The 25,183-nt window shown below is 50.4% G+C and overlaps 1 protein-coding gene across 1 annotated transcript in view; it reads left to right on the plus strand.

The window, feature by feature from the left end:
- LOC114625933 (maestro heat-like repeat family member 5) overlaps window positions 1–13,994 on the plus strand; it is a 32,274-nt gene extending 18,280 nt beyond the window's left edge. The window contains exons 13-27 of the mRNA XM_028773299.1: window positions 3,049–3,184; window positions 3,270–3,364; window positions 4,445–4,594; window positions 5,052–5,206; window positions 6,137–6,281; window positions 7,355–7,539; window positions 7,746–7,883; window positions 8,055–8,166; window positions 8,370–8,513; window positions 9,026–9,202; window positions 10,187–10,342; window positions 11,764–11,886; window positions 13,255–13,357; window positions 13,553–13,627; window positions 13,816–13,994. Of these exons, the coding sequence (XP_028629132.1) occupies window positions 3,049–3,184; window positions 3,270–3,364; window positions 4,445–4,594; window positions 5,052–5,206; window positions 6,137–6,281; window positions 7,355–7,539; window positions 7,746–7,883; window positions 8,055–8,166; window positions 8,370–8,513; window positions 9,026–9,202; window positions 10,187–10,342; window positions 11,764–11,886; window positions 13,255–13,357; window positions 13,553–13,627; window positions 13,816–13,916 (1,995 nt within the window). The 3' untranslated portion in view covers window positions 13,917–13,994. The remainder of the gene's footprint in view (window positions 1–3,048; window positions 3,185–3,269; window positions 3,365–4,444; window positions 4,595–5,051; window positions 5,207–6,136; window positions 6,282–7,354; window positions 7,540–7,745; window positions 7,884–8,054; window positions 8,167–8,369; window positions 8,514–9,025; window positions 9,203–10,186; window positions 10,343–11,763; window positions 11,887–13,254; window positions 13,358–13,552; window positions 13,628–13,815) is intronic.
- The last annotated feature ends 11,189 nt before the right edge of the window (window positions 13,995–25,183 follow it).

A 25,183-nucleotide genomic window follows, 5' to 3' on the forward strand; every position in this document is an offset into this window, starting at 1 on the left:
TCTTTCTTGTCATCCACACTCTGATCTGGCATGCATTAGTGCCAAATGTCATTCAGCACACATCGAGAGAGGCCCTCTCCAGAAGGCACTCACTGCCTGATGTCAGGTCTCCTAGCATCCAGAACTGTGAGCTAAGTAAACTGCTCTGTCAGTCATCCAGCCTCAAGGACTCTGTTACAGCAGCAGAAAGAGGATACAGACATGGGAATATTTATACTTCCAAAACTATTGAATTTTGCATGGACTTTATTTGTAACCTCTCTGTAACTGCAATCTTAAATACAAATTACCATAAAGACTGCTAAAAATTCTGTAGTTTGGTCTTTGCAATATCATTGGTTTGAAACTTTATTCTGCACAATATTCTAAATATTCTGAAATTTAATTTATGAGTGATGATGTGTGCGGGTGGGGTCTGGAAGGAAGGATCTCCTGCAAACAGACTAGGACTGCCATCAGAGAAAGAGAATGTGGCTTTGTACTAGAGTCAGAGCTGAATACTAGATTCTCTTAATACACATGGATGTGTGTGTGTGTGTGTGTGTGTGTGTGCATGTACATCTATTTAAGCATATGTCGAGCTCTTGTGTGGTATGTTTGTAAGGCATGTGTGAGGAGTGTTGTGTGAATAAAGAGTACTGTGTGTGTAGTGTAGTGTAGTGTAGTGTTGTGTTGTGTAGTGTTGTGTGTGTGGTATTGGGACAACCGATGAACTTCGGATATAGACTATGGATTAGATAATAATGCTGATGTTGAATTAGATTTTTGTGACTGTGACTTGCATTTTTTGCTAAGTGTTCTGATTAGTATGAAACAGACACTAGGGGCGTTTGAAGTAAAATGCCCAGTGTCCTCTGTCAGAAGAAGGGAGGGGAACAGAAGGCTCCAAAGAGAGCAGACTGTAACTAAGGGGGAACAGTTGCTTGAGGGCACACAGGAATTCTGAGCTATTCTTCCATGTTTGAAGTGAAGTCAAAATTAAAGCTCTGGTATTGAAAATGAAATGGCTTGTAAGGTCCTCCTAGCACAGTTAGACCTGATTGAGGTTTGATGCAGGTGAGAGCTTTACCAGAAACAGTGAGTTTGGGCCTTGCGAAGCTGGCTTTGGGGATCCAGGTTGGGGCAGGCTGGGGTTGACTGGGGCAGTGAGACCTGTTCTACTCAGGAGCTAAGGACTGTCCTTTACAGAGGGGAAAGAGGAACACTGTTCTGTGCTCAGGGTCACTCTCAGGGAGCTCAGGCCCCCAGAGGAGAAGGGTCAGTCAGGGGAGGTGGAAATGTCCCTGCGAGGACTTGAGTGAGTCTTGGGTTTGTAATGGTATGTGGTTAGACCCTGGGCACAATACAAGTGGAGGCCATAGGAGGTCCTTCTGAGTAGGTATCAGTCTGGACACCTCTCACCAACTGAAGTGACTCCTGAGTCTGCCCTGGCTGTGTGCTCCCAGGTGGGGTGGCTAGCCAGGTGCGTGATGGCTGCTGCACACTCAGGCCACAGTGCTAATCTGGGTGTTGGGATCTGGCAGGGAGCTGAGAGGCTCAGCCTGTGGACTTCAGAAAAAAAAAGCATCCGATAATGGGCTTCACAGAACAATGGATTCACTGATGATACAAAAAATCCTAAGCTGACAGTAATCAGGGTGTTCTGGTCTGTCATCCCCCAAGCCTGGAGCAGAAGCTTCACTTTGAGAGGACAGCAGTGTGGACCACATAGGGAGAAAGAGACTCTACAGATCAGAGCTGTCCCTGTCCCAAGACCTTGTCCCATTGGATTGCTTCACAATCCTCATGAGACCACTTTCCAAACCCACAGACACCGCCAGTGTAGAATGGCCCAGCCTGGGATGGCTTCTGTTTGGGTCTAACCTACTTGGGCACCAGAGACTCACCAAAGTCAAGCTCTAACCATGTGACCCTCCAGATCTCAGAGGCTGGACATTCAGAGGAGACAGCATGTCCCTATCATCACAGTGAGCATTGCCAGGAGGTCTCTGTCACTTTGCTTATGGTAAAAGGAACGGAGGAAACAGCACATGGTGTGTGGCTGTGTTCAGGAAGTTAAAGGACCCCACAACTGCAAGGGAAATCAATGATACTAAGAAAGACACGGTAACCACACAAAAGAGTTGGAGGGACAGTCTAGAACTTCAAAGGAAGCACACATCCGAGATGAAAAGCCACCGGTTTCCTTAATCAGCAGCTCAGCCACCACAGAAGAAAACAGAACTGGAGCCAGGACAAAGGAACCTAAAGAAAGCCCAGCAGAATAGGACAAAAGCCCAGTGGGTATAGATCAGTGTGGAATACAAGCAGAACCCCAGGAGAAGCGAGATGCTGGGGCAGCAGAGGTGGTACTGCTGTGGTAGAAACTGCTCAGTTTGGCTGAGAAAGTACACACCTCCAGATAGGAATATCAAGAAATCCCAAGCAGGATGCACTCGAAGGAAAACACATGGGAGCACACCACAGCACAAATTGTCAAAGACCAGTGAGGGACAGGAGAGTCCTAAAGCAGCCAAGAGAAATGAGTCCCACACATCAGCATACATGGATAGACTCTGGCAAACACATGCACACACAAATACGGGCATGGATGCACACGCAAGCACATGTGTGTGTTCACAGGTAGACACATTCACACAGTCATGCATGTATACATACAGGCACACACACACATACATATACCATCATGCAGGTACACATGCACACACTGGCATGCCTGCATTCATACACACACACTAGCACACGCGCATGCATGCATGCACACACACAAACATAAGCCTACAGGCACATATACATATCCACAGGCACATCTGCACACAGCTGCCTGAAGGAAGTAATGGGCATGCCCAGCCTTTTATTGTTAAAAACAGAAATGCCCTTTCCCAATGAGAAGACAGGTCAGGGAGGTGAAGTGCTCTGCCAGGTGGGACGGGGCCCCTCGCAAACCCTAGCCAGTGTGTCTCGCAAAGGTGCTGGGAACAGGAGTGAAAGGAAGAAGCAGCACAAAGAAGCCAGACTTGGCTTTACTTATTGCCCCACTCTCTCCAGAAAGAGGCTGTGCCATCCATGCTGGGTCACCAGATAGGCATACTGACTCTCCTGTGGCAGGACAGAGACAAGGTCACACAACAGCATTCTCACATCTGTGTCTACCTCCTCATGGAGCTTGTTTTCCAACAGAAGGGTGAGTGGGGCAGGGGCAGGGGCTCAGGGCTGGGCGAGGTGGCTGGGAGAGAAGCAGCCCTCCTCCTGAGCACAACTGTACACAGGGAAGATGGTGGAGTCCACGCAATGGAGTAAGATGAAGCACTTTGAAAGCAACGTATTTAGAGAGTGGGAGATGAAGCTCTACCACCTGGTGAAGGTGAGGTTGCTCAGGCGGTGCCTGGGCCTCTGATGGCCTCAGAGTACAGTGGTTATGCAGTTCCTTCCTCCCCTCTCCCAGGCCTGAATAGATGGGGCCTAACGGTCCCAGGGACATGTGCAGGCAAGTGGGTTGGGCAGAACAAGGATGGGATGGACTTCTGCTCTTTCTAAGGAAGTTCTCTGTCTGTACCTCCCCTCCCAGCCTCTGCTCAGATAGGACCTTTAAACCCACGGGGCAAAAATTCTCACTTGTATCTCTGGGGTCAAAAGAAGCTAGTCTATCCTGTTCTCTTGGGGATACACTGTTCTTAGCACTGCCCCTCCATCCTATGTAAACTTGAGAAGCACCCCTTCTCTGACCTTTCATGCCACACCCTTCCTGTATTCTTCTCAGGCTCAATCTGCCTACTACACTGGATAGAGAAGATCAGGGCTGGGTTTGTGTCAAAGCTCCATGACTGGATGACTCTGGGTCAGTCATCCCATCTTCCTGGGCCTCAGTTTTCTTTCCTTCCAAGTGAGGGTCACTTGGGTCTGGATCCAGCTGCTCCTGGGACTGGCTGAGTCAGAAGCAGTGACACTTTCCAGCCCTGGTGTCTCCTGGGCCATGCACTAGGCTGAATCTGTTGTCCTAGTGGCCTCCTTCCTAAGAAAGCAGATTGGGTCCCATCGTTCAAAGACAGTGGAATGGGGAAGCAAGACAGAGAATGGCTAGATCTGGCCAGGAGTTGGTCATCATTGTGATCCAGCAAGAACTGGGCAATGAGACTCCTTACAAGGCTGTTTACCACCATTGTCCCCTGGGAAAGTCTTCAGAGACTAGGCAGCTAGGAGCTTATGGAAGGCACATATGTAGCCACCAAGCAATGGCCTCAAGGTAGAGGAACTATACAGTTCACAGCAGCCTGGAGTAAGGGTAGGATGGGGCCTTTGGAACCCTGCAAACCTTTGCCCATAGCTCTTACATAACTGTGTACAAGACTTTCATTTCCTCTATGGTAAGAGACTGGACCCTCTGCCTGGCCTGAGCCACTGCTGACCAGAGATTTCCCCCTCCCTGGCCTTTGCCTCCACACAGGTCTTCAAGGAGGACCTGACGGTGGCGCAGCACACACAACTGCTCCTCACACTGGTGCACAGTCTAGACAGTTGTAATCGCCTCCGCTGTGACCTTGCTGGCAAGCTCCTGCTGATGATCTGTGTGGAGCCTGGCTTCAGGAAGGAGCAGGTGAGGCTGGGTGGCCGTGGCTCCCTTCTGACTGTGTGTACATGCTCATGTGAGCGTGCACCACACCCTCTCATTCACACATAATCACAGAGACAATGAGTGATGACCCTAGTAGCCCATGAGTGGGGTCCCAGTGGACTTCTGGCCAGCTGCTTTTGTCCAGCAGATTCCGGGCCCATCTTCTACTGCCTCACTGCCTCACAGGTGGCCCAGAGAGGGCAGCTCTAAACTGCCCTCCAGTTGGGCTTCACCAACTAAATTGAAAATTCATCTTTAGAGACAGCCAGACCCCATCCACTTGGGTCCTCTTACAGGGTCAACCACAGCGTTCCTGTTGGCTTGTTCATCCTACTTTTGTTACAACAGTGATGGAGATGGGGGAGCTGAGCTGTAAAGCTAAATCCTACCAGGAACTCAGAGGGCTTGGCCCTGTCTGAAGCTGCATTCCACCTTGCAGATAGCTGAGCTCTTGCAAGGCCTGTTCCAGGAGCTGCCGAACATCCACTCCAAGAGTGTCCAGCAGACCATAAGTCAGGCCACCTTGGCTCTGGGGACCCAGCATATTCAGGAGGTGGTGGAGGTGATCTTATCCCTATGTCATCCCTCAGAGAGGTATATCTTCTCTTGACCCAGACACTCCAATGTGATCCTCATCCAGGCATGTGTTGGTCCACCTTCTTGGGCCATAGTTTACTTAGCACACTAGGCAAGATAGGCATTTGAGGGTTCTGTCTCTTTCGTGACTCGGGACTATGGCCAGAGGGACTCTGAAGGTGTTTGGGAATTAAATAGGGTTCTAGCATTGGCGTAGAAACAATCTCAGATTCACAGTCACCAGAGGCTGACCTGTATGCAGAGCTCCAGACCAGTCAAAGGTTGTGAAGATACACAAAGACACCCTTTTACCTATCCACAGGTCATCCATGGCCCCAGAGCCCCAGTAAGTCTTGATTCCAGCTGCCACCCTAGATAGTCATTCAAGAGGCAGTTTGTTGACAATGAAGCCTTACAAATTCAGAACATGGCTTGGGGCTCCGGGCTGCTGGCAACTGCAGCATAGCCATAAGCCTGTCAGTCCTTAGGTGGCTAGCCATATGCTAAGCACCTCATGAATATATGTATATAGTTGGCAGTGTGGGACGTGACAGGGACACTGGCTGATCTCAGAACTTTTACAGGGAGCCAAGTGCAACTGAGGACTTGTGAGCTCTGCCTGGAGTGGTTCCTGGCTTTGCTGGCTTCTCTCTTCTCTTTAGACTATCTAAGTGGAGGGGGGCTAGGGGGCTTACCCCTACTTCCAAGAGAAAAGATAGGTTATAGGGCAGCTATTTACTTGGGATTCTAAAAAGAAGGGCTGTAAGACTGGGACTCATGCAGGAATCAGACGAAGCATCATAGAACATAGACCTCAGAGCCCCTCTCTTACTACCTATCCCCAGGGCCCACTTTCCCATATCCTTCTGATGGTCAGCATTCATAAGAGGCCTCTCCGCAGTGTTGTTCTCAGTGTTTCCACTGGTGGCCTTGTCCCTGTCTCATCAGGTGGATTCTACCGCTGTGGAAGGCTCTGGCCGCCAACTATCATGTGGCTCGTGAAGTTATAACCTTGCTCTACATAAAGCTGAAATTGCGGCCGCCAAGGAGGCTCCTCCAGTCCACATATCGGGCCCGGCTGGTCTCCCTGATGGTGAGCAGCACCCTGTGTTACATGCCACCAGCATGGTCCCCTGTGGCGGCAGCAGTATCCAGGGCTTCAATAGGTTCCGGGGTGAGCGGGGGCAAGCACTGTGCAGCTTTCAAGGACCCCACCTTCAGGCCTTTATCATGGTCTGTGGTCATTTGTGGAGGTGGGCAATGCATTTCACCTGCTCTTGTTGAGCCTCTCACCCAGTAGGCATGGTCTCAGTAGGTGTCTGAGGTACTCGCTGATGGGCCAGCCAACTGACTACAGACCCCTGCTGCTACTATAGGATGCCTCACCATAGACCATAACTGTGGGAAGTAGGAGAGAGCTTTGGCTGCCCTGACGCGACTCAGAGACACAGCGACAGTGCCCTGGGCCATGGTTGGCTGTGGGGACAGGAACAACGAAGAGAGATGGAGGGACGATGAGAGGCCACCAGGATCTAGGGAAGGCAGAGGGATTCCTGAAAGAGAAGGCAGGGCAGGGGTGGGAGGTGAGATGGCCAGCATCGATTGGGAGCCAAGATTAGTCCTGGACTTCCCCCAAGCTTACACATTTATTATCTCTGCCCCATGAAAAGAGACCCTTCCTTACATTCAGGGGAGGACAAAGTAGAACAGTGGGCATGGCACTGTAGGACTGGCTGGGAGGTAATTTAGAGAAAGAGCCAGGGGATTCTAGGGCCAAATATAGCCCAATCCCAAAGAAATAGGGCTAGATGGAGCTAGCCACCAGAAACTCAGGGCCGGGAGAGGCCTTTACCACGGAGAGTCTGAGAAGGACTTCCCCACAGGATGGGCGCTTGGAGAGATCCAGCTCAGAAGGTGGACCAAAGCCAAGAAAAATAGAATCAACCGTGTAGAAGCCAGGCTGAGCAAAGCCTGGAGCTCAGGTCCCAGCCCCAGAGACCACAAGGGGTCCTTGTTGAGCCTCAGGACTAGTGCGGGATCTTTGGGGATTTATCCAAGGGATATCATGGGATGCCGATTGACGGCAGGAAGGCCAAGGCTAGTGTGCCTTTGCAGCTGTCGTCTTCTGCTCTTCTCTCAGAGGTCCCTCTCTATCACCCACCACAGGCTCTGGGCACCATTTATGAGCTCCTCTATACCAAGGAGTACAGGGAAACAGTCTGCTGGGCTTTCTCAGGGATCCTTCTGGGCCTCCTCACAGAGCTCTACTACCTGCTGGAGATGGGCCTAGTGCAAGGCATGTTTGACTACCAGGAAGACAATCTAGGCTCGAAGCCCCATGGGCCCTGCAGGTGAGCCAAGATATCTGCGGCCCCTCCCTCGTACTCACTGACCTATGCTGACACTATGGAGCCAAGAAGGGAAGGATTTTAAGAGGAGGTAGGATGGGATGGGACAGAGTTCCCAAACTGGCCAGTAGGGAGACTCCTGAGCAACAGGAGTCTAGTAGGTGGCAGCTGACAAGTCTTAGGCACCTGTTTTATTCTACCCTGCCCAGGATCTGCATGGAAGCACTCAAGGGCCTCTTCTGGACCAACCAATATTGGGAAGTGTTTGCTGATGTGAAGTTGATCCAGGGCTGGGAGCTCTTTGGGCAGTTGGAAACTTTCCCAAAGGGCGTGACCCTTTTGGCCAGGTGAGCCCTCAGCTTGGGCATCCCTCTGCCTGGGAGTGGGGAGAATGGCAGCCCAGCCCACTCTCCCTACACTGGATCTTGCACTCCAGACTCAGAAATCTGGCCAGTGCTGAGACCTAGCTGGAGAATGGAGTCCTCTGGGACTCTGTGCCTGCCTCTTACATGTGATAGGGCCATGGCTCACTATAACTGCGAGATCAAGGCTGTCTTGGGGCAGGCTCTCATCTCCCTGAAGAGCACTGAAGAGCGAGACAACATTGTGGGCATCTGCATCATCACTGAGGTCAGCCTGTTCCCTACCCACCCTGGTGGACTTCCCTTCCAAAGTCTCTGATATAAAACATATATGTCTGGCCCTTGTGTGTCTGCTATGCTTGCTGGTGGACATGCTACTGTAGGTCTAACTTGATTCTCACAGCATGGGGCAGACAGGTTTCTTACCAGTTGTGGTTAACAGGTGGGCTGATGGTGCCAACCCCTGCCCAGTTTCTCAACAGCCCAGATGCCTCCCAGCACATGTCTTGGAAGGACATGTACAACTCCCTGAACCTGGGCCTTTCCAGCTGCAACCAGATGGTGCGGGCTATGAGCCTGAAGGGCCTGGGCAGCACCCTGATGCACCCTAAAAAGGTGAGGAGGAAGAAATTCAAGAGATATATCCTTTGCCATCCCAGAAGGATCACAGGGAGCGCTAGGCACAAAGGAAGTATCTGGAAGGGTATCTCCTTGCAAGGGTGGTAGAGAGACCATCAGGCCTGACTGGCTCTGCTTAATTGTTTTGTATGATAACTCCTGTCAGGTACCCAATATCCTACCCTTTTGAACCTTCTACAGTGGGCCTGTTATGATGGCCCTCAGGATGAGGCTGGAATGCAGCTGCAGATTTGGCCTATCTCAGACATATGGTGTGGTTTCGTCTGCTTTCCTGTCCATCCTGTAGGGGAGGTAGGAGTGGATTTGGGAACAGCCAGCTTCAGCCCTCAGACCTCTTCCACATTTGGACTGGCTCAGAGATGAGTAGATAACAGCTTCCAAGAAGGTCAGGGCCTCCAGTAGCTGCCCAAAGCTATGACCCACTTCACTGGGGCAGCTGGCAGAAACTGGTCAAGGGCCCTACTGGAGGATGGTGGTCTCTCCTGCAGGCAACTCTACTAAGAAATAAGTTGACAGAGCTGTTGGACAACTTTCTACAACCCGAGTTCAAGGACCCTGCAGGCTTGATGAAGATCATGGGCCACTTCCTGCACTGTCTAGGTGTCCAGGGCATTGGAATTGTCAGCCTCAAGATCGCCCAGCACCTTCTCAGCCTGTTCACAGATGTGAGCTGGGCAAGGGAGTTGGGGTGGCAGGACAGGACAAGGCAGGGCTGCAGATAGCAATCAGAAGCTAGTACCTGTCATCAGCATCATCCCCAGAATCTGCCTGAGAACAAAGAGTCTGCAGACTGCTACTAGTTGAAGTTTGTGAAGGTAGAGTCCTATGCTCAGGATTCTGCCTCCCAGGCCATCAAGAGCAGTGACTCCATTTCAACTCCTCATACTGTGGAACAGGACCCAGTGATCTCAGGAGGTTGAGGTTGGGAAGAAGGAGACTTGAACTTGGCACAGACAATTATAGGAAGACCACCACGAGGGGCCTCTGAGATGGGTTAGAACCAGGGGGATGAGTGCTAGAAAGAGTACCACTTGGGATAGGTAGGCAAGCAGTGGCCACTGCACATCTGGAATTGAGGAAGAGGCAGCAGACCAATTTGGGGCATGTCTTTCATAGAGGGGAGGCTGAGTCCTGATGGAGGAGTGTTAGGAGAAATGACGACAATAGTAGGCTCTCCCATAGGTGCGGGGTTCTGCACTCCCCTCAATCCAAGAACAAGGGTGTTGTTGTTAGCAATTGTTTACAAAAGGTGAAACAGTGTACAGGACAGAGCCTCACCCAGGGTCATAAAGCTAGAATGTCACAGATCCAATAGTCAGGTCTGCTTAGGAGTGGAACTATGGCTACTATCACCCCAGAGACTTGCAGGGAAACCCAGAAGTGAGAAACCAGAAAGAAAGAATAAATCTAAGAAGGCCACCAAAGGATGAAGGAAGATAAGGAAATGGGAAAGTGAGAAGTCCTCAGGACAGAAGTCAGCAGGAGTCAGGGCCTGCTGAGTGGCCACTGGCTTGTGGGGTTAGGGACAATGACAACTGGTCCTGAGCTGTACAGGGCCAAACTGAGGAAACCAGGAGTCATGTGAAGAGAGGGAGGGGAGAAGCCTGGCCCATTGCATGCCTGAGCAGGAGACCTGTCTCCCCTCCCAGGAAAGGGCGACAGTTCGGGAAGGTGCTATCTCCCTGTTTGGAGATGTCATCCATTATGGTGGCAAGAAGATTCGGCACAGCCTCGAGGATGTGGCTTCTCGGGCTACAGTGCCCCTCCTCTTCAATATGGCTGACCCCTGCCAAAAAGTAGTCACGGTGAGTGTGCTCCAGCTCAGCTGGGGCAGCTAGGAGAGACAATCGGAAGGAGAACACCGGCAGCGGTGGGTGTGAAGGCTCACCTCTCTGAGTGGGAACCAGAGTGAGGCTAGAGTTCAGGAGAGGCCACCTAGGCAAAAGAGGGCTGGGGCTCGGTTTATAGACCAACCCAGCAGCTAGAGAAAAGGAGTGGGCTCCATCTTCCTCAGCCATCTGCTTCAGATTCTTCACTAGCATCCCACCAGGCCCTTGGGGTAGCCTCTTCTGGCTGAAGACATCCACCACACCACCGTCTAAAATCAGCTGCAGAAATCCAGCATTCAGGAACTTTCTACCTCTACTTTCCCCCTCCCTGTTGCTGGAGTTTCCAACTCCAATAATTCCATATAATAAACACACAATCCAGTTATTATAAGCTATGTGCCTGGATTGGGCAGATCTAACATTATACTAACGTACTCCCCAGCTATACGACCCCTTGCTACTTGTGGTTTCTCCTGACCATGCGATTCTGGTCCATTGAGGCTTCTTCCTCTTCCTCCTCCATCCTCTCTCCTTTCCCTTTCATCCTCTTCTCCTCTCCATCTGCCCCAACTCTCAAACCTCCAGTTCCCACCTTTCCCCCTCACTGCCCAGCCACAGCCTTTATTGACCAGCTAAAATGCGGAGAAGATTCACATGAGATTACCTGAGTACATGATCTACGGCCCCTTGGGGGCAACTCCTCTTGAGGAAGCAGAATTAACATCAGAATACAAACAGCATCTGGACAACCCACTACACTCCCTAGCCAGTGGTGTGACCATGTATTGCACTGGAGTACCTACTTGTATCTTGCCTGCCTGGTGGCATAACCTCAAGCCAGAGAAACATTGTGCAACTCTTCCTGGGGTGGCCCTGAAACATTAGTCATGTCATGAGGACCTTGTGTTTTATAGGCCATGCCTTTCTTTGCAAGGCACCCTGAACTCCTGGATCCATCCTCCATCTCTATTTCTCCCTAAGGTTAACCTCATCTTTATCTACTAGTCATAGGCCGAGCTTGGCCTCTTCTGGCCCTGGAGTAAGTTCTCCCAGGTTTCTGAGAGTAAGACTTCATATTTAGCAACCCAAAAGTGGCCCAGGCCCATATCTACTGTGGGAAGTCAGGTCTCCTCCCAAACACAGACTAAGACTTCATCCCTCTAAAGCTGGTACTCCAAGCTGGTTTCTCAGGAGGCCTGGGCAGCTTTTCTGGAAGTTCTATGTGAATCAGCAGGATACCCTGTGTTGGGGAGTGGGTTATCCCTTCCTCTGGTGGTATGCTCCCTTCAGTGCCCCCACAGGAGTGGCACTGCTGCAGAGATCTCTCCTTGAGGTCTATCTGAGATGAGAGGGATGATGACGGGTGGGAGCAGAGATGCTCTGTTCTTCACTTACAGAAGGCCAAGTGCACGTTTCTGCGTTGTGCCATCTTGCTAAAGTGGGAGTTCCGGAAGGAGCTGTTCGGCAAGCTGGCATGGGGTCAAGGGCTGGGCGCTGCAAACGACATTTTTGTCTACATGGTAAGGTCTGGGTACCTTTCCAGGGGAGGGTCTGGGAAGGGAGACGTGTGGTAGCTGTGCAGTCACCTCAGAGCTTTCTGAGGGTAGGGAATGGGGAGGGGAGGTGGTCCCAAGGGAGGGTGTTTAATTACTGGGCTTCTATGAGGAACATTTCTCCCTTCATAATGAAGCTCAGATTCTCTGGAATGCACTGTCTGCGGGAGAGAAGGGAGTCTCCACCATGTGCCTGGAGTGTGCTCTAGCAGGGGCTCTGAGGACACAGTGCCCCCTGGTGTCCCAGTGCATATCTAAGGCCGACACACATGAGCCTCTGAGCCCCATACCTTGCAGGGCCCAAGAGTAGGAGACCAGTAGTAAATGCCACCCCTTGCTGTCTAGTCATCAGTTTAATCTTTGGCCCCAGGTTCTAGGCTGCCAGGGGCTGTCAGGGGCGTAATCCCAGACTCTTGAATAGGACCAAAGTCACATGGGCAAGGCAGGACAGGCCTGTCCTTGGTTTTTAGGCTTCAGTGGATTCTGGCTCAGCCCCTAGGGACAAGCTTAGAACAGTGGCTGCAAAGATCTCAAGGTGATCTTTGGACAGGGTGGGGATGCTGAACTCTCAGCCTGCTTGCCCATCCCAGGCAATGCACCACGTGGTGCGCCTTGATTACAGGGACAATGGAAGTGTGGCCCTTGAGCCCCAGGGACACAGCCTCCAGCTGTCTCAGTCCCTAACTTTAAGTATCAGGTGCAGTTAGGGCCCATGAAACACGAGAAGTTTATAAAGTATGGCAGAGAGGACAGGAGTCTGTTAGAAATGGAAAGGCTACTGAAGGCCGAGGAGCAGCAGAGCCTATATGTGACATAGGCACTTGTGTCAGGCCTGTAATGCATGATAGCAGCATCCCAAGTGTCTAGAGAAACCCTCGATGGCAACTTTGCTCCCTCAACAGCAGAGAAGAACAAGAAGTTGCCAGTGATGAGCCTGCCTCTCCTCTTCATGACTTGGGCCTTGCAGGGGACCCAAGGGGCTGGGGAGTGTGGGACATGAAGCTTTTGGTTTGCGGTGTGATGACAACCAGCAGGGATGGACAGAGGCATGCTGGAGGGTCTCCAGGGTGATGTTGGGAAGGACCACACATGTGGGTGCTCCCAGATCCTTGGCACGGGCTCCCCTCCCTGTATCAAATGAAGGAACTGGGCCATCACCATCAGCTACCCTTCCTCATCCCCCAGGGGACTCAGTTGCCTGCTATCCTCTCTTCCAGATTCTCGACACTGGAAGCAGAAATCAGTGCTTAGGGGTCCCTCAGGAAAGCCATGTCCCTGAAGTGAGATAGCACACAGACCTTCAATATGGTCACAGGCCCTCTCTTCTCTCCTCAGCTAGAAAGCAACATTGGCAAATACCAGCAGTTCCTCAGTCAGGCCTTGATGTATCTGGGCAGTTCCCACATGACAGTGAAGTTGGCAGCCATGAGATTTATCGGTAGGTACTGACCCAGCAGCCTCAACTGCCATCCCTGGTACCCCCGTGCCTCTGCTGCCACAGTGGGTGGTCCTGGGTCCACTGCAGGGACAGTAGTTGATTTGGCTGTTGAGGGGGTGGGATGGCCCTGCTGGCCAGTGATCTCTTTCATTGGACAAGGGTTGCCACTGCTAACCACTTCCTTGACTACCCCAGGGGCATTACTTCAGGACTATTTCAATGACCTATGCCTGTACTTGAGAAAAACCGATGTGATCTTCCTTAAGAACTGTGAGCAAGTGGAGCCTTTGTACCCTCGGGGTGGCTGGGGTCTGTCTTACCTGACATTTGCAGAAGCTTTCTGGCAAGGAGATGCCTCTCCAGGGTCGGGGGCTCACTTTCCCCTCCAGACTGTGGGTTCACTGGGGTGCCGAGCTCTTTGACGAGCTCGTGGTGGGACAATGTGGTCTCTGCTGCAGCTTTGGAGGCCTTCCGCCATGACACGGACTCCAGGACCCGGAGGTTCTACCTGAACTACTGGAATGACGCTGTGGAACTGTCTTACTATGTTCAAGACTAGCCTGCGATTGTTCTTATTTTTGTCTTTGTTGAGTCCTATCTTTATTAAATGCCTCAGAGTATCTCTGACCTCTCACCAGATGTGTGCAACGGGCCAGGCCTGCTTCTCTGCTTAATCGCAACTCCATAGGCTGTCCAATGGGAAGGGCTCAAGACTCAGGGCTCCAGAGGTTACCATAGCGTTCCAGCAAGAGCTAGGACCCTCAGAGCAGGTGCTGCCATACCCAAGAGTTTAAGACTCCAGCAGTTACCTTCAGCATTCCCTTTCCCAAGCCTCTTTTGTCTTCAGCCAGACCAGGCTGTCCCATGTGCCCACTTGGCCTATTGCCTACCATCTTCATCTGCCAGTCCACATCCATCCTGCCCTCAAATAGGCCTTATATGAACCTGCCTAATCACCTACCGCTCTCTTGTGGCTGCTCAACCTCTCACACTTGCCCAGGACCTCTGCTAAGCTGACATCTAGGCCTTGGTGGAACTTGCAGACTTCTGGGGACACCCTTCCCACATTCAACTTGACTGCTTCTCTGCTGTTGTGTGGTTTCCCTGCGGATCCCAAAGGTGGCAAAGTCACCTTTCTCCAAGCCCATCTAGGTCCTTCAATTATGCCCAGTGCCCTCGCCTCTCACAGTGGCATTAGGATACTGTGGCAGCTACCAGGGTAGCCTCAGGGTGTTCTTGGATCAAAGCCACCAGACAGTGATGAGAAATTGTATATCCAGCCAGTGCTTTGGGTGTGGCTCTTCAGGGACACATAGCTTCCTAAGAGATGCTCAAATGTATTGAGTGGCTGTTCAAGCTGGAGGTGCTGAGTCACATCAGATGCTCAGAAGTTACTAGAAACTCCTATGTCCCCAAAGGAGAGGCGCATGGATAAGGAGGAGGCTGAATTAAGGGGAGGCAACAGGACTGAGGAGAAATGCGAAGGAGGAAGGAGCTGAAGAAGGCTCTAGGTGCCTCCTAGGTCCAGAATTTCAGAGTCAGTCCTAAATTCAGAGAAGGCCTGTCCAGCTCCTGGCCCTTCCCAGCAGGTGAAGCCCAGGGCCGGAGCTCTATCCACAGTAGTGCACATTGACACTACAAATCTTGTTATGGCTGGAACACAGCATCTCTTCAGACAACACTCAGAATAAGCAGCCAGATTGGAGACTGGGTAGACAGTGGGAGCCAAGAGCAGAGAGAGCATGGAAAGGGCAGTCCACTGCTAGGTGGAATGCCCACAAGAGGCTGGGCTAAGGAAGGGCGAGGTCATGTCCCTCCAGAGCACCAGGGGACAAGTAGGGACATGAGCCTGTAGGGGGAGGGGGCGGTGAGGCAGTGTTGGCAGAGTGTGTGATAGAAGCTTCCACTAAAATACAACAATATGCCTCCATCTTGGGCACATTACAACAATATGCCTCCCTCCATCTTGGGTACATTACAATAACTATATTTTTCTGTGTTGCTGGAGAATTCTTAAGGCTTAAAAACAGTTAAGAGCCCTCAAACAGTGAGCTGGTACAAGAACAGCGAGGGAAGGTACTGAGAAATCCAAGGACTGATGAGATGGTGGCTCTGGGGTTAGAAGACAGGCCCTGGCTGCCACAGGCTACACTAGGCTAAGTCCAAAAGCTCCTCAAGATAGCAGCACCTGTGGGACCCAGAAACCATGGAACCGGAAGGAACTGGTCTGGAGCAGGAGTGGGGTCAAGTCCTGTCCAATCCCGGAGATCTTGTCTTAAGAGTGGTAGAAAGTGAGACCACTTCCTTGGGCCTGCATGTCCCTGTGCACAGAGTCCTGTGCCCCTCACCTTTTCCCACACTAGAGGAAGCCAGGTAGTCACAGCCAGGTTAAACTTCCTCTCTTCTTATAAGGTCAGGCTCAGCAAGAGCCTGGAATTCCTCTTTATACAAATGAGGCACCCTTAGCACCCTGGCCCCAACCAATGCCGTACACCACCCTAGTAGCCCCTATCCACCCCAAAAGTTTAATACACCCATCCAATAGCCCCTACATACTCCTAAAGGTTTAATATACCCACCAATAGCCTCTACTCACCCCAAAGGTTTAAAAAGCCTTTGCTTCTCCCATCCCTGCCCCAGTTAAATGAACATCTCCCTGAAGCCTATCTCTGGAGAAGTCTGTTTCTTGTGCTCACTTGCTGCCTGAGGTCTCTGTGACCCCCGGTTGTTGTTGCCTCACTACCCCTCTCCGGGTCTGCTGGCTGTGGTCACCTGTCACTCCCTTAAGGGGAGAGGAGTGGGAACGAGAAGCACCTACTCATTTCCATGAGGCAGGGACAGAGCTTCCCTGCAGTGAAGTGCTCCCACCATGTACTTTCTTCAGACAGACAACCGGGTTAAACCACACATGGACGTCTGACAGTCTCTTAGAGACAGAAGATGGATTAGTAGCCTCACAGGAGCTGAGAGCCATCTCAGCAGATTTTGACTCCCACAAACTTGAGATACCACAATGAAAAGAACATGTCAAAGCAGCCATGTGTGAAACATTAGGACAAACATCAGTTCACCAGAAAGGGCTAAGGAGAAGGAGACGAAATCCTGAGAAACTCTCCAAAACAGAAGAAACACATAAGTCCATAACAACAAGGAGAAATATATATTTATCTCCAAGCAACAGCCACGTAAAAAATGCAAGGTCTTGAAAACGGCTAGAAAGGAAGAGACACTTTCTCCTCTCAGGAATAACAGACAGCTTTTGAGCAGAGGTGATGTCAACTGGGAGAGAGAACAGTGATACTTCCTAATGGCTGCCCTGGAATATGAATGTGAAATTCCAAGCAGAAAGCCAAAAGCAATGGAGACAGGGAGGATTTATTTCAGTGTTCCTTTAGACATGGATTGAAGGGCTGTCCACATCCACAGAAAACAGAACTGGGCTTCTCCCAGAATGCTACACTAAAGCCAGCACAGGTTAAGATAGACCGCACCAAAGAACAGCTTCTATGGTAGCAGGAGTCAGTAGAGAAGTCTGATGTTACTTGTGGACCACTGGATGTGTGGTTGCTGACAGATACATGGATAGAGTGAAGGAACAGCAGTAACAGTTATAAGGCTGGATGGTTCCCCACTGTCAACTTGACTTAGAATCACCATGGAAACACACATCAGGATGAATCCAGAACGGTTTAATAGAGGAAGAAAGGTCCACCTTGAGTAGGGGTGGCACCATCCTGAGGACTGGGGTCCCAGACTGAACTAAAAGGAGAGAGCATGCTGAGCACCAGCACTGGGCTCTGCTTCCTTGCCATGGGTAGTAACGTGACTGGCTAGCTGCATCACATCCCTGCCACACTGAACTGTCTCCCTTGAACTGTGAGACTCACTAAATCCCTTCCTTCCTCAAGCTGACTTTGTCAGGTTTCTGTCACGGCAAGGAGAGAAGGAACTAATAGGGGTGGATTACAGAATATATGATCAAGCCTGGAGAAGCTGCAACTCCAGCAGAGAAATGGGTGAAGAACACACGGGACAGTTTACAGAAGACCCAGGGCCAGTGGATATAGGGAAAAAAAAATAGAAGCTTGGGGATCATGAGAGTTAATAGGGCTGTAACAGAGTCCCAGGTCCTTCTGTGCTTTTTTGGTAAGTCAGACAGGCCGATGCCTGGTGTGGGTGAGGCTGTGATACATCATGTCAGAGTACAATTGGAGCACAGCCTGATGCCATGTGACCTGATGAAGACCGCAGAACACCGTTGGCCAGTGGTCCAACTCTTTGAGTTCTCACACCAGGCTACAGCAGGCCTGTGTGAGGCTGTGCCCAGCAGGAATGCTGGGGAGGTAGAGTTTGAAGTAATTAGAGAAAGCATGGGGAATTCATACACAAAGCACTGGGAGACAGACTGAAACATCTCTCCTGCTAGATGCAACTATATCTCACGTACTGCACAGTCTCAAAGTACTCTGGGCTGGTCTCTGGTCTCACTTCTTCTCTGGTATTCCCTGATCAATACTCAAAATCTATCTAAAACCTAGACATAATCATCAGGTGCGGACAGAAAGAGCTTCAGGAGAAGCTACCTGTTTGTGGTCCAGGAGATAGAGATGGCTCCTATAGGAAGTGAATGTCCCTCTGCTTTCTGCATGCTTCTGTCTGATGCTCCAGTCTTGGGAAATCCTGAATGGATCAGTACCAGCTCTGAAGACACAGACCTCAGAGGCAGGCGTGGGGCCTGAGAGAGGAGTCTTGCTTTTCTGTTTTCCCTTTGCCTCCTCAGCACCTGAACTAGGAGACAACCAGTTGCACAGATGCCTCATAGAGCCAAGGATCTAAAGCCCCCGTTGGGAAAGCCAGTTTTGCAATCCAAAATTAAATGACCCATAGAGAATCTGAAAAGCCTCAACAACTGTGGAGAAAGGACACGTGACAGATTCCAAACCAGGCAAGGCAGGGTCCCGAGGGTGAAAATTCAAAGACTTTATGCATTCCTTGACACCATTGTTCTAAGATGTAATGCAGTGGACAGAAAACAGAGACACTGCAGCAGAAGACTGAAGAAACATGTACAGAGAGACAGATACAAGACAGAAAAAAAAGTCAGACAGGACCGAAACAGAAACAAGTAGACAAAGCAGAGAAAACAGAAAAATCGAACAGAGAAACTGGACAGAAATAAGGCCCAAAGCACCGGTGTTGATTGGAGACAATCTGAGGGGAAGAGTCAACTAGAACCCAGGAGGAGCTTTGTGTGCAGTTCCCTGAGAGTAAACAAAGAGAGAGAGACAACATGGTGCAGCTCGTATCACAACCTCTTAACTTTCTTCTTGAACAAAAGTTAGCAAATTGGAGGCATGGCTGGAAAGATGATTCAGGGGTTAAGAGCACCTGTTGCTTCCTCAAGGGACCCAGGTTCAGTTCCTGGCACATGTATGTGGTTCACTATCATTTATAACTTTAGTTCTAGGGGACCCAACACTCTCTTCTGAACTTGGTAGGGCACAGCACACACATAGCAAACAGTCATACACACAAGCAAAAGCAACCCCCCCCCACACACACACATAAACTAAAAATAAAGGTTAACTTTTTTAAATTTAGAAATGAAGTTATGAGAGTGTCTGTAGGGGTAGTGGCTCACACCTGTAATTCTAACACTTGAGCGACTGAGCTAGGAGGAGTGCCATTAGACGGAGGCCAGCCTGGACAACACACAGTGTTCCAGGCCAACCTAGACTAAAGGATTAGATGCTGTTTCCAAACCAAAACCATCAGAATGGATGTTAGAGGGAATGCAAAACTAAAAACTCTTAGACTTTGGCAATGAGTCCTTAAGAGTCAACACACAAAAAATCCCCTCCCCACCCCCACATGTTAGATCTCAACACAGAATATTCTGCTCCACAAAAGACACTGCTTGGAGGGGGAAGAGGTTGACCCCAGGCTGGGAAAAAAATAGAAGAAAGAAGCTAAGAGAGACAGTGCTAGGCACCCTGTGTATAGTAAGATGGCTAGAAACAGCTAGACATACAAGGCGAGCATGGTATGTGGTGGTGAGGGAAGGTAGGTGACATGGCCTCTGAAGAAGGCAAACTAAATACAGCCTTGACCTTCTGGTCTAGACATTACAGCCCGAGGTACTTACCTGAAGGAGGTGAAAGCCTATGACCATAATGGGGAGGAGGAAGGGGATTTTGACAATAGTTTTATAACTTCCCCCAACCTAGAAGCAATCAAGATACCTCTCAGTGGCAGAGTGGACTAACTGTGATGTGTTTGTGGCTCCCAGGGGAGGACTTAATGGGAAAGAGAATTGGAGGTTTGGGATGCTATTCTTTGTCCTGCTCATTGCTACAGTTACCCACTCCCACGTCACAGAGCTATGGAGCAGAGAAGCACACACTTGATCAAGTTCATTGAACACTCCAAGCATACAGTTTACAGTACATATATAAATGGTGCCCTGCTACACTTGAATGAAATGGTGGTACCCAAGAAACTATGGCCACATTCGTCATCATGTGTAGAGAAAGCTGTTGAGTATAGCTTTGTGTAATTTAAGCTATGTGCTTGGCTATATGTTTTTTTATTAAAATAACCCATGTTGAGAAAGGAAGAGAGGAAAAAGTAACAGATCGGATGCACACGTAACAACCAGATGGGCGCCTTTTAAAATGCGCTTAGTGGAAAATTTTTAGATATGGGTTAAGATATAGAGCAATATTGAAATGAGCTGGTGCTTTGATCACTGGGCCCTGGTTATGCAAGGAGCTAGTGGGAGGAGACTCTTGGGAATGGGCCACCAAACTCACTACACTCTTTGCACTTTTCTCTAGGTCTGGGATGTCACAAAAACTGCAAAGAAGCATTTAAACAGGAGTCACACATCAACTAAATCAAATAGTTCCTTACAGGCTTGGGCAGGGCCGTAGGGGCACAACAAAAGCCTGGGGCTTCCCAAAGGTGTCAGTGGGTGGATGTAGTTAACTCACTCTTTAACAGCAGAGAGACAGACTAAGGGAGGAGTGGAGAGGGGAGGGAGGGAGGCAGAGAGGGAAGGAGAAAGATCAATGACAACTCAATAACCACTCATTGTAGGCTGAACACTTATGTCCCGTGAGACCAGCCTAGGACCCCAGATGAAACCCACATATAGGTAGCACCTTACACTGCCTACAGAAGTAAGACAATAGTGTCCCACTTGCACAGTTATCAAATACAGGACTGAAACAGCAGGTAGTGTCCCTGGCCTCAGCTAGGGACCAGAGTAAGGTTCTGAGATTCTTGTGCTGTTGGAAGTGGTATGTGTATGTGTGTGCGTGTGCGTGTGCGCGTGTGCGTGTGTGTCCTCGACACAGCTTGGATCCTTGCATTCCTCAAAACACACAAAGCAGCAGCCTTTGACAGGACTGCGGGGAATTTTCCACTATGACAGTGGGAATTTTCCATATGTCTTTTGCAGTCACTGAATGGTTGAGCAGATACAAGAATCCCGAAAGGTTATGAGAAAAACAGCAGGAAAGAGTCTCCTGGCTGACTAGTCACTTCCGCTGCCAGAGAAGAGCACAGGCTGTATCCTTAGCAGCTGAGTGCCCTTCATTTCAATTCCCTCCCACACTTTGCACCTGGACAAAGTGTCAGACCCTACAGGCTGAGGACTCTGTCTCCGAGATGCCTCTGGGGCTTCTAAGCTCCTGGCTCCCATCCCCCATTCTGGCTTGTATAGCCCCTTCTTAGGTGCAATACTTACTTGGAAGCCTCCTGACCTCTGTCCTTTAGGAGTTTCATGTGGGTGACAGTATGTAGGCATGGCTAGTAAATTACCAACCAGAGCAGCAGAAGATTAGCCATCCATCAGCCAAGAAGAGAGGCCTCAGGGGAAGCCAGACCCACCCACACCTTGTTCTTGAACCACAGTCTCTAGAGCATACCCATCCCAAATAATTGTTTGGCCACCAGTGGTCACTTTAACCTTCACTGTTAGTCCTTTTCCCCTTCCTGGATGTCTCAGGAGACTGGCAGTCTCCACTCCTTAGTCCTGCCAGTGGGCTTTCCTGTAAGCAGCCCCTTCCTCAGGCTGTGGAAGAGCTCCCAGCTAGCAACCTTCACGTTAGCCTACCAAGGACACTCATCACCCCCAAGACTCTGAAAGTCCCAGGAGCCAAGTGTGTGTGTCAAAAAAGCAAAGACAGGAACCGGATTTTAATACATCACAGAAGTGTAGATTTGAGCCATAAAACTGACCACCTTGGCTTCCTGAACATGGCAGTGACTCTACTCTGGGCTGAGGAAATGTGTGTTGAATATTCATGAGAATGGTCACATCTTATGCAACAGAGCATTTGTCATACAGACCACATTCTACCAGCAGGCCGATTAAATCAGGACTCACAACTGGGGGTGTACACCTCTGATCCTAGCACTTGAGAGGGGTGATAGGATGTCCAAGAGGTCCAGGCTAGCCTGGGGTACCTAAGAAGAAAGACCCTGTCAGAAAAAAAAATCGTAAATTGATAGGTTCATTTTTCAAAACCCTACAGTTTAGAATTCTTAAGGCGTGTATAAAAGAACTTGTCTACCCAAGGACGTATTCTTGATAAAATTAGAAGAATAATTACAACTGAATGATAAAAATAATGTGTACGGGAACCTGTAGGACGGAACTCAAGTGACATGATGAGAGAAGCTGGTGGCCCAAGATGCTTATATTAGACACTTAAGAGAGGCTAACAGCTCACGTGGGAGGGAGGAATCCAACTTGAACCTTTGCTACCTCGCTCAGGCAAAGAAGGAAATGACAAGCGAGGATTAGCACAGGGACCCAGAGGGCACACAGCTGCTTCCTAAGCAAGGTGACCCCAAGAAAGCACAGGCCTGGCTGACAAAAGGGGCAAGGCATGTCAGCAGTTCTGAGAGTAACAAACGAGAGGTTATTACGAGCCCTGCCAGGCAATGTGACCGAGGTAGATTCCCAAAGACATCACATGAAATAACTGAATTTTAAGAAAAGCCTCCAAAGCCTGCACGGAGCTGTAATGAATCGCTGAGAAGGATTTGGTTAAGGGGTGTCGAGGAAGAGTGTGGAGTGGGGACAGCCTTGGGTGAAGGGTCCAGTGGGGACTCTAGAATGGGTGGTCAGGAAGGGTCTGAACCCAGCAGAAGCAGGAAGTGGGGCAGCTGGAGTGCTGGAATGTGTGGCTTTGGGAGGAAGACTTCATTCTCCTACCTGACCTTGTGCTGAGCCGCCTTGAGCCAGACACACTTCATATTTGCCAATCCATGAAAAGCCCAGGCCCAGCTCAGCACCCGTCTTAGCTCTTGCCTTCGCCTCAGTCTGTGACAAATGGGAGCTGTGAGCTTTTCCAGCCCCATCGCATATGTACCAGAGAGTCGCTGTTGGGACAGAAGAGTAGAGCAGCTCAGAGTCTGCCTGCACCCCACTGGCTTAACTCCACCTTTGCTGGGTGTGGCCCACCCACCCTCTTCTTTAGTTTCCTATTCTACAAAGTAGAACAATGGTAATGGTCCTTCCCTCTGGGTGCTGGGAGCTCTTACAAGTATCTGTCCTCAGCATCCCTCCATTTAGCTCAACACAAGATGACGGACACTAGGAAGACTCTCATTGACCCCTTCTTGAGAGTCTCCACAGGGAGACTGCCACTATAAGGATGTGTCTGAATGTCCTGTGCTCCAGGGTCCCTCTCAGCCACTATGCTGTCAAGAGCTTCCTTTGAGCACATCTTTCTGTGTGTTTGATTCAAGGTCCATGTCTTGAGAACCAACCTAATAGACAGCATAAAACGAGTTTAGATAGACCAGGGGTGAGCGAAGGGTGGGGCCATGCCAGGCCGTAGAGAGGGAGGTCTTAGTAAAGTCTGGGTTGGGTGCTTGTTGCAGATACGGGCAGACTGAAAGAAAGTCATGGCATATGAAGAAAGAGTCATGCCCCTTTGGTTGATTCACTCATCCCTACTTACCCTTGCCCAATTCACTCCCCCTTACTCACCCCTGCCCATATCCACTCTCCCTTTTTCCCATTCTGATCTTTGTCCATTGGGAGTTAATTTTGTCCTATGGAGAGACTAGCAGAGGATCCTCTGAGAGAACCCTTGAACTTTAGCAGGTCCTGGGTTGCACCAGCCACTGTGGAGGGCAGGTGTTAGCCAGTGAAGAGTGGCCCCCGGCTCCATGTTTACTGGACTCAGCAAGTCTCAGCCACAGAGTCCTCCTGGATTGCAGCCCCACACTCCTGTCAGCAACTCCAGGGAGAGAGAGAACAGGAGGATGTTAATGGGGTGGTTGCCTCTAGCCTCCCCCATCCTCGAGTGAAGTACATATGGTGTTCCCAGGAAGCCATAAGGAACCCAGCAACACCTCCTCTGCTTAGGGACAGCTGTGTGTCACTGTCCCGCCCCAAGTCAGCCTCCTTATACCCATCTGGTCCCGTTTCCTAGTGAGTCCATGGTGGTGGTGAGGGAAACTCCTGGACCCCCAGGGGACTTGTGTGGGCTCACACCATGTCCACTGAGCCGGGGTGACTGATTGTCTGAAGAGTCCATACTACTAAGTTCACAACTCCAGCTAGAGGCTTCTAAAGTCCCCAAACTGATCTTACAAGTTCCAGGACCCAAGAGCAGACTGCTTTAATGAATTGCCCAGTAAGCTCCGGGCACCCTGAACATACCAGACTCCCAGGTCCCTGAGTCACACAGGCTCTGGGGGAGACTCTGAGGGTGCAGGGAGGGAAGGATCTGGAATCCACGTCAGCGCTGATGAGCTTGCGTGCTGTCTTCCGCTTTGCCTAGGCCTTATTTGGAGGTGCTTCCGCTGTGTGGGGTGCTGGCTGGCACATTTGCTAGCTACTCAGAGTTCCTCCTGCCTGGTTATTTTTAGGCCCTGACAAAGGGGAGCCCGAAGCTTCTCGACTACCCAAGAAGCTTTGTGTTAAAAATCTGGGGACCTGGGAGTCCTTAGGGACTTGTGGCCTCAGTAAGGAATCTTAGACCCAGAGGGAAAATGTGAGACATGGTGAAAGGTAGATTTGACCTTCTTTACCTGGTCATCCCTGGGTGGCCAATGAGGCAGAGACCATCCCTAGCAGGCTTGCTCTACATAAACCCAGCTTAGACCCTTATGGACAGGATCTCTGAAGCCAAGTCTGAGATATCTCCACTTGGACTCCTTCTCAGAAGGCTGGTTCCTTAGGGTCATGGCACTAGAAAGATCAGAGGACTGAGCAAACCGGGACCACAGGACTTTACATCTAAGAAGACTACCTGGCCACCTCTGCCCATGAAAAAAGCCAACAGTGTTTGAGCCTGGGTGGGGGTGACAGTTTCTGGGCTCTCTGAGTGATTCATCAGCTGCCCTATAGCCTCACGGACATTTAGAAAGCCACGGGGAGCTGGCATCTCTTCAGCCTTCATCCTCCAACACAGCTCCCACCTCCCAAGGCCATCAAAGGGAGGTGAGGGTAGGCTGAAGAAGGGACAGTCCATCTAGCAGAAGATTCTGGAACAAGTCCTAGAGTCCGTGTCATCTTGTATATTTGCTCCCCTCTGGGACCAGCCTGTGAGAAGCAGGGCCCAGGGAGGAGAATGGGGCAAGGGAGAAAACCAAAGGGTAGAATTCTCCCAGGGAACAAGAACCTTTGTATGACGGAGAGAGAGGCAAACAGGTTAGAGGCGAAGGAGTTAGTTGTAGTAAGTCATTGGACCCAGAAAATGGAAGAGAGGTCACTGTAGAGCTTTGCCACAGAGGTCTCCAGACTGCCTACAGGCAAGGCATTATGGGAAGGGCTAGAGCACCTTTGGGGCCCCTCTCAGC

The sequence above is a fragment of the Grammomys surdaster genome, unplaced genomic scaffold (genome assembly GCF_004785775.1).
Source record: "Grammomys surdaster isolate TR1022 unplaced genomic scaffold, NIH_TR_1.0 224, whole genome shotgun sequence".
NCBI lineage: Eukaryota > Metazoa > Chordata > Mammalia > Rodentia > Muridae > Grammomys > Grammomys surdaster.